The 12,644-nt window shown below is 37.7% G+C and overlaps 1 protein-coding gene across 5 annotated transcripts in view; it reads left to right on the forward strand.

Annotated features, from left to right (window-relative positions):
- SYNE1 (spectrin repeat containing nuclear envelope protein 1) overlaps window positions 1-12,644 on the forward strand; it is a 452,863-nt gene that overhangs the window by 386,592 nt on the left and 53,627 nt on the right. For 4 of the 5 annotated variants that reach the window (XM_087425127.1, XM_087425124.1, XM_087425125.1 and 1 more), the window contains one exon: window positions 2,191-2,357. In XM_087425127.1, the coding sequence (XP_087281253.1) occupies window positions 2,191-2,357 (167 nt within the window). Of the gene's footprint in view, window positions 1-2,190; window positions 2,358-8,875; window positions 9,406-12,644 lie in introns of those variants that run through there. The other variant, XM_087425128.1, reaches the window with a different exon arrangement.

Genomic DNA, 12,644 nt, shown 5'->3' on the forward strand with positions numbered 1-12,644 from the left:
TATATTTTACTTGTTTGTACAACTATTTACTTGTTCATTGTCTGTCTACAATGGAAACCCCATTGGACTGCAAGCTTCACTGGAACAGGGACCTTGTCTGTTGTTTGTTGCTATGTCTCCTTCAGAGCACTGCCAACTTCTCATAAGTATTCAGTCCGTATTTATTAAATGAATGAATTATAGCTTCATTCATTCTGAAAAGAAATATTTTAAATGGTTATTAGGAAAAATTATCTTTATCCATATACACACATAGAGAGAAAAATAAAAACTCCAAAGCCAACATGTAATATTAATAAATTTATGTTTCCACTTAAAATTGCAAATTCTAAGGATAAGCATTTGTGTACATATTTGATATCGTAAACCTTTAAAATGTGGGCTAAGATAAAACATTTTATTTTAGCATCTGCTGACAGCTCTGCACTTCGCTAGTGTCTAGGTATCAGAGAATGCTCTACTAGACACAATTAGTGTACTATAGGTATTATGGTGAAGTTTGGTGTAGAATAAATTTTGGTTAAGTTTGTCTGCATTCTCATTGATTTTCTTCATGAAATTTTATTTTGGGGGTGTGGAAAAAATTCTCTTGAACAAAACACAGTCATAGTTTAAAATTTAGAAGAACTTTACCTTTCACATAGATAATTTTGTTACGCTGTTTGGCACAATGTTAGGAATAATCCTTAAAATATTAGCTTTACTATTTTGTATATAAAGTAAGTTAGGGATTTAAAAATAAGTCTCTATGAGCTTGCTTCTTGTGGCGTCTCTTTTGTAAAGGAAAATAACACCGAGGTTTGGTAATTTTGACAAAATTACAAAATTTAATAAGCAGACTGTAGCCAAGATATTGGTGTTTACTGACATTAACACTCAAAAACATTTTAATTTAAAAGGCAACCTAAGAGGATTATTTTACTATAAATACTGTTTTAGGCTTGGAGTAATTCCTTTAAGATAAACATTTCTCCATCAAATCATCTCAAATTTGTGGTGAAATATTATAACTATTAATAAGTACATCCAATGTATTGGTCTTTGAATCCAATTGGATTGAAGTAACATAAAGAGGAGGGTAGATGGGGGTGCTGGCAGAGGAGGGCATTCAACACTGGGTTAGAATGAAATTTCACTAGCTCATCCCATTCCTCTGGTCACATGTTTGCTTAGGTAACTGACTTGAGAGTGTAGCCCTGTTTTCATGCTTTACTTTAGAGCAGAAGAAGGTTATAATATCCATGCTCCTATAATACCTGTCTTCGTACATTATTTTGCTCAGAAACTATGTCCTGCATAACAGGAACTTAAGCCAAAAATAAAAAAGTTGATTCTAAAGGTTGGATCCTGTTACCTTGGCAAGAGAATAAGAGGATCATTGGTCAAGGGGTGAGTGTGGGGATGGAGGGGAAATGTCCATCCATTGTCATTTAATCACACCATTTTGTGGCCTATCTCTTGCAGATAGACCATATGGAGGCTGGTTCTTTTTATCCAAAACAATCTTTAAGAGGAGCTAGGGCAGCAATTGGGTAAATGAAGAAGGTTTGAGACCCACTGATTCTCTAAGGCTAATGGTTATTATTCTTGAGAGTTAATTTGCCATTGATTTATGTGCTGTAAAATATTGACATTCTATAGAGGATATCTCTTTAAAATGAAGGTATCCTTTTAAAACATTCTGCACAAATAGCAATTGACATATATACATTTACATATATAGACACATATATATCAATTGCATATGTATAATTGCATATATATAAATACACACACACCTCTTATAAGTCTCTTGATAACTATTCGTATGAGGATTCATTCTAAATATAACATCAGGTTGGTGATTACAGCAATAACGTGTAATTTTTCAGCATTAAAATCCTTCAAGTTTTGTCTTTTGTATATATATACTTTTATTGTTTTTTTTAGTGCCCACTTTAAGTAAATAGAAAGCACCTCCCATCCCCTTTAAGAACACCTATATAGAAATTCAATCTGGACTCTGCATGCATCCTGAAAATAATAGGTACCGCTAATTCTTGTACATATGGACTGATATTCACACGGTGTTCCTCATGCCAAACTATTTCCAAGCAGTAGAAAACTGTGATTATCATGTTTCTAGTAGAGCCACGCTGAATGCATCAAGAATATACTTTCTGACCTGTGTGATTGCTATTTATTGTGCAGGATTATCAAGAGGAAATTGCTATTGCCCAAGAGAACAAAATACAGCTCCAGCAGATGGGAGAGCGACTGGCTAGAGCCAGCCATGAAAGCAAAGTATCCGAGATCGAATACAAGCTGGGAAGGATCAACGACCGGTGGCAGCATCTGCTGGACCTCATGGCAGCCAGGTAGAAAGGACTCCAGGCAATAGGACGCGTGTGTGCAGAACTGTAACGCATTCAGTCTGCCTTTCATTTCAGCCAGAGATAACCCAATAAATCTCTCCCTGTGTTCTTTCTCCCACCATGTTAGTTCATGCTTTTCTCGTTAATGGCATTTCATTAACTTATAATTCTACTTCTTACTTCTTAAATCTACTGGTGTTTCCATTGAGCTGAAAGAGAGAAAGTTATATCCGAACAAAATCCATCCCCAAGAGAAAATTCTTTATTTTGGGGCTTCACGGATATTCAACCTCCTATAAGGAAGAAAAGTGAAACTGGTGACCAGTATCTGTGGAGGGTGTTTCTGTCTGCAGTAGCAAAAAAAATATATATGTTATCACTTTCCTGCTATATTTCTAGTTAGCAAGGTGTGGAAATAAAGCTAATTATCGCCCCTCTGCTTAGTTGTAATAATCGTCTGCTGCATTATTATAATTTTGTGCTTGGTTTGAATGCCTCATATCTGAGAGGAATATTACATTCAGCTTCTGTTGCAGAAGGCCGGGTGGGTAAAAGAGAGAAAAGTCAAAAAGAAAAGATATATAAGGGTTATACTAACAATCTGAAAGTCTGATATGATTGAAGGAGGCACTATGTTATTTGACATAAAGAGGGAATGACTAAGTAGATGCTGTATTTTAAGTGCACTTTGCTTCATGTTGGAATGTGGCCTCTGTGAGGGCAGGCGTCTTGGTCCGTTCTGTTTACTGTATATCATGAGAACCAAGAACAGGGCTTGAACGCAATTGGGCCTCAATAAATATTTGAATGACTGAATGAACGAGTGAATACTTGAATATTTGAATGGATATTCTTCTTTACGGCCGTTAGGAGAGTTGGAAAGTTATAAATGCTTCTGATTCACAGCCATTTGGAAGCGATCCCACAATATGCTTTTTAAAAGCATTTGAAGTCTTTTCCTTAGCCATGCTGCATAAAGGTGGACATGAAATAGTGCTTTTTGAATACTGTGTGCCCATAAAAACTGCATATGGGCACGACAATTCCATGTGTTGATTTCAAAAACATTTAGTAGATTTTTTCTAAAAGGAAGTTCTCAAAGAGGGTCTAATTTAAGAGGAAAGAGAGATTATCATTTATTTTAGTGATAATGAAACAAAAATGGAATAAATGTTTATAAGTTTTCAAAATGTTTAACAATAGCACTGTAATGGCTAACATTTATTGAACCCTCAGTTTGTGCCAAAGACCATGCTATGGGCTTCATATGCATCTTCTCATGTGTTGCTCGCAACGCCCTTTGAGGTGGGCGTTGTTATACCCATTTTCCAGATGCAGAGGCTGAGCTCAGCCTTGCCCATGGTGACACACATGCTGAGTGGCAGAGCCTGCACTCTCTGACTCCTCAGCCGGAGCTCTGGAGCACTATGCTCTCCTGCCTGCCAAGCTTATGACTTCCATGTCCCTGTTCTAGAGAATGCAATTAAAAGGAAATTAGGTTCTGTTATTTATTTCAACAGTCTAATTTCCCAATTGTCTGTAAAGTACTGACAATGTGACAGGACTGTGAGAGATTCGGGGGAAACAAGGACAGAGGCCCCTTTCCTCAAGGAGGTCATGGTGGGAATACAGACTTACAAAGAAATCAAGTAAAAGGAGGGGCTAAGTGCTCTGATAAAGGTACTATGAAGAGAGAGAAATGTATGGTTCAGCTGAAACTAATCTAAGTATTTAAGCATATGTAGGTTTTAGAACCTCAATGCTATGTTTAGCCTCACTTCTCAGCCACTGTTCACAAAATCTTATTTCGGAAGGAGAAATTAAAACCCTTTGTGCTATAAATACCCTTCTTAGGGAAGCCACCCACGTGGTAAACATCCCTGGATTTTTTAGGTCAGATTATGACTCATCGATTGGCTTGCATTGTTATGTAATCTGGTTCAACTAGTTAATATTCTTTTCTAATTTTCAGCGGCTCAGTGGTGTGGGGTGTGGGGATACACTATGTCAAAGACGTTTTAAATGAAATTTAATATAATCTCATCATAAGCAGGTACCTTAATGTATGTATGCCCAGCTGTTAGCCAACATTACATCAAATGAGTTAGGCGCTTTCTCCTCAAAGTCATGTGTATTTTCTCTCTGGGTGTTCAAGTGAGAATTTTCTAGATGTTGTTTAGTTTATTTTTCCAAAAGACACATTAGTAACCTTGAATCAATTAAATATTTATAAGGTACACATGCTTTGCACTAGAGTCACTAAAATACCCATATGTTTCTACTTTTGTAGAGTCTCATCTTACACAGATGTAATTCCGGTGGGAGATTTTTGTATCTATGTTGTCAATTTCTAATTGCTTCCTGCCAAAGTAGACCAGATAATGAGTTGAACATTAATTTGTCCTGGAGTTTAATGCCACGCTGGATTCATAGTCTTCTTGCTGCCTTTCATACATGACCCTCAGCCATCCCATTGGCTTTCCATTTCCTTGTTTATTGGAGGTTTGCTAGCACAAAGACTGGCTGACCATCTCCCACACCCATCTTCAACTATGCCCTGCCAGCTGAAATATTAAGTTTCTATGATTCAGTCTCATTCATCACTCTCCCCTCTTCCAACTTTTTTTCACACTGATTCGTTAAAGCAGAACATAACCTAGTTGTGCTTTTGATATTTCTATGCTCTTTTGGTGCTCTTGTGGAAATGGAGAAGTTACTTTTGAAGATGACCATATTTTCAGGTGCACAGCTTCCTAGCTGACAGAAACGTGAAAAAGAAAAGAAAGAAAAAAGATTCATCAGTAATAAACCTATCACATACAAATAGAATGCTTAACTTTGAGTCAACTTCCTGTCACCAGTGGGTTAGCTTAGAAGATTCGGAGTACAAAATAGATGTGTTTTGCATTGAATTTTTAAACTGACTGTCACTAAGCATTGTTGGCTTTTTGGGGCAACAAAATTTGCTTAGTTATTTTTGGGGCTCAACGGATAATGTTCTAGTATCTTTTTCATACTTTCTAGACCTGCTCAGTCTAATACAGCAGTCACTAGCAACATGGGCTATTTAAATTAACTGAAATGAAACACAACTAAATTACAGTTTCATTTTAATTATAGTCGGTTGCACTAGCCATATTTCCAATGCTGAATAATCACATAAAGATAATGGCTACCTTACTGGACCCTGCAGATACAGAATATTTTCATCATTCCAGAAAGTTCTATCAGTCAACACTGGCCTAGATAATTAAAAGCATTTCTGAACCATTAGCTTTTGTTAAGACTCAATGTAAGAAACAGTCGTTGGTGTCATTGCAATTTCTGTAAGACTGTCTTCAAGGATTCTGGCTCTTATTATGTCAGTGAACCCTATGCAAAAACCCACATAGCAATTTTTCCAGACCTCAGGACTAAGAGGAAGTCTGTCTTTTAGCATTAGTTGTTCAGTGCTTCTTTCAACAGACAATGCATTATTGCACATTTCCCATCTTAGGATCTAGGAAGGTCCCACTCGAGTTGCTTGCTCTCTTGTAATGATGTTTTTTTAATTAACTGAACTCTTTATATAAGGATATCCTTTCCTCTACCAAACTTAAATCCCATCACAAAACAAAAGCACACTTGAGTTATTTGGCTCTTTTTTTTTTTTTTTCCAGTAACAGCTTTATTGAGATATAATTCACATACTATAAACTTATCTATCAAAACTATACAATTCAGTGATTTTTTAGTATAGTTACAGAGCTGTGCATCCATCACCACAATCAATTTTAAAACATTTTCGTCACCCCCAAATAAAAACACTAATCACTTTTTTCGCCTCTCCGCCCTCCCTCCTTCCCTCAGCCCCAGGTAACTACTAATCCACTTTCTGCCTCTGTAGGTTTACCTATTCTGGACAGTTTATATGCGTGGAATCAAACAATATGTGGTCTTTTGTGACTGATTGCTTTTACTCTGTGTATTTATTTTAATTCGCTTAAGCATTGTGTAGAAGTAGAGTAAAAACAAATATAATTTTTAAAAAGTTATTGAATGCCTCGTGTGTGGGAATTACTGTGGATGTTACCACAGGGCAGAGGTTGGCAAACTCTCTGCCCAGGACCAGATAGTAAGCATTTTAGGCTTTGTGGGCCAAATGGTCCTGCTGAAACCCCTCTTCCTTCCTACTGCAAAAGCAGCCATAGACAACGTGGAAACAGAAAAGCATGGCTGGGTTCCGATAACATTTTATTTGCCAAAACGGGTGGCCAGCGTAGTTTGCTGACACCAGCTCTTGGGATACAAAGATGAGAAAGAAAATGGTTCCTAAGCAAATAAGAATGGTATAGCAAGTATACACATGACTGCACACCCCAGGGCCTTCCTCTTGCTATCACATCTTCCTGCTCACTCTTCTGCCCCCGTCTGTCGGGCCCAGCCAGCTCCTAATTGTCTTCGTGTTCTTCCTTTTCTCCAGATTAGATCATATTCTTCCTACTTGCTCAACAGGCTTTCTGTACTTCTCCTTCATAGAATTTCCCTCGACTGCAATAAATATCTGGTGTGATCAGTTGTTTACAGTTTCTTTTCTCTACTAAGGAAGTGGATCTAACTTGAGCATCAGAGTGATTCCAGAACCTGACTTAGTTCTAGTTCTTTGTCACTCCGGTATTTGTTGAGTTTCTCCAGTCTGAGACACAGGATGGAAGGTGCCATATGTACAGATAAGAATAAAGCAGAGCACAGGCTTAGGGCTTCAATTGCCTGGGTTATAACGTGTTTCTGCTTCGCCTACACTGCAGTGTTAGGCAAGTTACTTATCTTCTCAGTATCGTAATTACCACATGTGTACAAGTCATTAGGAGGATTAAATGAGATGGTGCCTGTAAACCACTTAGCACAGTGAAGTGCACGATGAACATCAGCTCTCATCCTGGAGGGAGTTGAGCTGCTGTGTAAGTGAACCGCATACACAATGCAAGGAAGGCTTTGTGAAATCATAGCTGCTGCCCTCAGAAGGGGTTTCAGTCTAACCAAAGTTCTACCTACACTAGAGGAAAAGGAAAACTTGATTCTTGGAATTTCTAGCTGATATGACCTCATGGTGGTCAATTCAGAGATGTTTCATGAAGATGAGGAGTGCAATGATACAACAGGTGTGGAAACAGCACTGAACTAGTCAAGAGTCCTGAATTTAGTCCATCCTGTTCTGGTTGTGTTACCTAGGGCTTACTGCATAACCTCTCAGATTCCTCATTTTTAAAATGTTCATTAAAATAACTGGCACATCTCCGATGAGACAATGCAGGGGAAAGGACCGTGTATACTATAAAATGCTATATATGCCAGTCTTATTCTATCAGATGGCTACCATAGAGTATTCCATGATTTTAATATACCGTGATTTATCCAATATTTTTCCTACTGATGGAGATTGATATTGTTGCCATTTTTTGCTATTACAATAATTTTGTCTTTAAAGCCTTGCCTTAGCTTTGGCAAGGTTCATTGGAATAAATAGGTTGTGCTAATGATAATAAGCATGAAAAAAAATATGTTTTTTTAATCTATGAGGAAAACTAAATAAGTAAAAAGGAATTAAACTAAGGAAATAATGGCCATAAAAATTTTTTAAAGATCTCCAGTTTTTCACAATGTAAGTCATAATCAAGAAAAAACAAATTTTCCTACTGTTATGGAATCATGACCAATATATTCCTTTAACCAAAGCTCATAGGTTTACATTCCTGATTGTTAAAAATAATATATCAAAGGAGTGACCGTTTTATAAAGGAATTCATGATAGCATATCTTTAAGTAGCAAGATTTGAAAAATCATTTTATTTGTAACTAGATTTGCTGGAGTATATTTCTTATGTAAAATATAGGTTTGTTTCTTTTACAAAGAAAATGTGTTGCTCTTTTAAAAGCAATCAACTCATACGACGAGAACCAAGTGCTTCATTTTATTTTAATTGCAATTCATCATATAGGCCTTTAAAAAAGAATTTAGCAAATGTTCATTATTTATTTATTTATTTGTGTATATATAAACCTGAATCCAAAAAGGATTTAAAGCAGCCAGCATCAGTCACATTTTATTAAATGACCAGTAATTAATAATTCGGGAGCTTATTTTCTTTAAAAGCTTCAGTTAGGAAATTAATATAGACTCAGTGCAGAAAATGTGGAAATGCTTGAAAAATTCACAAAAGAAAAAAAGTTACCTGAAATTCCACCAAGCAAATGAACTTTGTTATCATCTTAAAATGAACACGTTATTTTTGTCACTTTAAATCATTATTTTTAAAAGGACAAAGGTTTTGCATATGTAAGGAGAGAATAACATTTCTTCCTTATTTTTCGTGCTCAGTCTATTAAAAGGCAAAGACCAGGTACTTTCCCACAGATTATCCTTTCCATCCCACCTTCCCAAACGATCGCTAAAATTCGTACTTACACCACTTAGCTGGCGTACCCAACTGAAGGAAAAAAGAAGTTGCTCCTTCTCGCTACTGCAATTTGCTGTACTTGTAGAAGTTTTGTTAGTTTGCATTTAGGTGATTTAGCTTTTCCAAATATCCTTCCAATTTAACAAACAGCCGGCAAGAAAAGTTGACTGTCCTTCCAGAATGGTGGCATGTCTGCAGCCGGCCTTATTTTTGATGTTCTTCTTTCTCGAGGCCTGGAGCCTCCCCCTACTTGCAGATTACACTGAGCCTTCTCCCCTTCTTACACTCGTGGCCTACATTCCAGGAGATCAAGCCTGGCACATGTTAATGAATGTAGGTTTTATTTAGAAACATGACCACTTGTCACTGCTGAGTGTCATATTATCAGGCAGAGACTTACCAACATTTGTCTGGAGTGAGCATTTTCATACTTCCATACACGGACGAGGGGAAACTTTCATCCCCGCACGGGATTTAGCCTTTTGCTCTGCAGACCTAACTTTTTTGCAAGTAGAAGCTTCATGGTGGTGGTTGAAGAGCTGTGTGCCCTAAGGATGGCAGAGGACGGCTGCGAGGACGCAGATCTCCCGGATTGTAACTGCGATGTCACAAGGCAGGCATCTCCTTGAGTTTCTTCCGTTGTGCATAGCTTTCATGTTGTGTGGGGTTTGTAGGATAGATGCTGGAACTTTAATCCATAATTGTTTTCACCAGTGTTAAGTGGGGATGATTGGTGTTAAGAGATCATTGGCCATGGACTCCTAAGAGTCATTTACTGGTTTGTTTTCTTGTCTCTCTACTGGGCATGTGGAGCTGGATGGAAAGGTTAATGGACTTTGTTATGGCTTGGTATTCCAGTTGTCTCTGGACTGTATGCGTCATACAAGGGGTATGGCTACAGTAGAGAGCCTGAAACACAGGAAAGAAAGTCAGAAAAAGATCCAGTTAGTCCATCATCTGCTATTAAAAGGATGGGCTTCTAATGAAACTGAAATTCAGCCTTAGCCAGTTCACAGCTTTGTAGCTGAAAGCTTTCCCTTTATTAAATAAAAATCTGCTCATATTTCAGGGGCCAGGAGGGTTTTGTGTGTGTGAGAAAGCTGATTTTGTTTGGGTTGGTCAGTAAGTTTTGGTCATTGACTAGCTTTCCAAATATGTACAAAACGTAGAAACTTATGTCTAAAAAGTAGTCATCTAGTGCATTATGCAAATGTTTATTTCATGATTTTTTTTTCAGTTAGAATAACAGTACGACAGGATTTTCTTTTTTTAAAAGAGATTGTTCATGTACCATAACATCCCCCAAATAAATTCCTACTGATAGATAGGATTTACTCATGGTACTTTTGGTTCTATTATATTTAGAATTTGAATTTTTTTGTTTTGGTATATGGATCTACTAAATTAGTTTGAAGTAGTGACACAAATATATATGAAATGTAGATGTATATGTGTATTCTGTGTATTCATATGACAATGTGAAGAGGGTGGACAACTGGATTTAGTAGCAGAATCCTTTTCAAGAAAGGGTAAGAGCCTATGATATGGGCCGGCCCCGTGGCTTAGCGGTTAAGTGCACGCGCTCTGCTACTGGCAGCCCGGGTTCAGATCCCGGGCGCGCACCGACACACCACTTTTCCGGCCATGCTGAGGCCACGTCCCACATACAGCAACTAGAAGGATGTGCAGCTATGACATACAACTATCTACTGGGGCTTTGGGGGGAAAAAAAGGAGGAGGATTGGCAATAGATGTTAGCTCAGAGCCGGTCTTCCTCAGCAAAAAGAGGAGGATTAGCAAGGATGTTAGCTCAGGGCTGATCTTCCTCACAAAAAAAAAAAAAAAAAGAAGAGCCTATGATATCATTGGACTCTGAAAGGAGAACCATGAGCTGCAGGGACTTACAGATTTATCAGACTTGCTAAACTTACCCAGGCTGTGACATCTGGAAACATCTATTTTAAATTATAATTCTGGATGCTACCAAAAAGAATGTTGCTCAAACTTCTTACAGTGAGAGATAAATAAAAATATTGTGACACTTTAGCCAAAGATTTCCTTTAAAGGAATAACCAATGCAAAATAAAAATATGGGACCAATAAAAAATACAGGACATTTCTCTTAAAGAAGAATGACACTGTAAATATTAAGTTTAATAAACTCAAGGAAAATATATGGGGACTTGACTACCCTCTTCCCTCCAGCTCACATCTGCTCCCCCCAACACACACAATGTATTTTGCTATTTGTAGTCAAATACACTTAAAATAAAAAAAGAGAACCACTTAAATGTTCACCTCCATTGACTTTACTGAGATTTTCACGTTTATTTGAAAGAGGAACTTGTCCCTAATGGACTATATGAACAAGCATTTCCATGTCACGATGCCCTTGACATATTGCACACTAACTGCTCTGACTATTGGAACTCGTTCAGTATTATACAAGATTACTAATCCTGTAATTTATTTTGCTAGTGTAGACAATATCCAATGGGACAGTGTTTATTCACATCACTTTGTGCCTTAGATCTTTTGATTGTATTTGTAAGTGAATTTAGAACCAAGAAAACAAATGAATTTTAGTATTTGACAAAGAGACCATTGCAAATGTCAGACCTGGAGGAGAAACTTAAGTATACATTTAATATCAACTAAATTAAAAAATGTTAACTAAATAAAAATATTTTACTTAGACTACTAATTATTAATGGTTAGCAGGCATTTAAATAGTGCCCAACTTTGTGCAAAGCACTGAGCTTAGTAAAGCAGTGGAAGGGGAAGACCAAAAGTGGAAATTCACGGTTCCAGCTTTCTGAGGAACTTACCATGGAGGAGAGAAACTTGTGCATAAAACATACCAGGGAGTTAAAATAAGGGTAAGAAGAAAACAAGCAGTGAGTGAGGCCCTCCTCCGGCCTTGAGTTCCATGCAAAACCGTGATGATATTATGAGGCTGGTATAAAACTCCATCCCAAAGCATAGTCAGCACTCAGATTCTACCAAGTCTGAAGACAGGAAGCTGGTCGGATGGGAGTGGTTCCCAAGAGGATGTTCTTACAGGGGTAAAACCAGGACAGACATCTCAGTGCAACCAGCCATTCGTCAGTCCTGTTCCAGTGGATTTGTTTTGTTTTGCTTTTTTTTGATTTATTTTTTTCCCCCAAAGCCCCAGTAGATAGTTGTATGTCATAGCTGCACATACTTCTAGTTGCTGTATGTGGGACGCGGCCTCAGCATGGCCGGAGAAGCAGTGCGTCGGTGCACGCCCAGGATCTGAACCCTGGCCACCAGCAGCAGAGTGCGTACACCTAACTGCTAAGCCACGGGGCTGGCCCCCAGTGGATTTGTTGATTGAAGACCATCCTTTCAGTCTGGGCTACCAAACTGGCCACAGCCACATTAAATTCCAAGCCCATGCCGTACTCATTGGTACAACACGCGCCCCAAGCTTTGCACCCAGTAGTCATTCTAAAACTGTCATCACTGACTGACACTTAAGTGAATTTTGTCTTATATATGACAGAAATGAGAGTGGGTTGTATGTAAAGTTCTCAGAATTATTGTTTAAGGCCAATACCTTGAAACGCCCTAGGGACAGGTTACAGTTGTACTTATCAAGCTAATTAAAGAAGTCTTGTCTTGAATGGAATTATGAGTCATGACAAACATATTGCAACACGTGTTTTTCATTCCCTATCAACAGAATATATTGTGAAATAGGAACATAATTTTTAAAGACATATTTTTTCCAGAACAGTGTAAGGTAATGCACCTAAGAGTGCTTTTACAGACTGAAAATGTTATTCAAATATAGGTATTATTAAAATTAATGAAAGACAGATGTCATCAT

The sequence above is a fragment of the Ceratotherium simum genome, chromosome 38 (genome assembly GCF_057802395.1).
Source record: "Ceratotherium simum simum isolate JZ-2026a chromosome 38, ASM5780239v1, whole genome shotgun sequence".
NCBI lineage: Eukaryota > Metazoa > Chordata > Mammalia > Perissodactyla > Rhinocerotidae > Ceratotherium > Ceratotherium simum.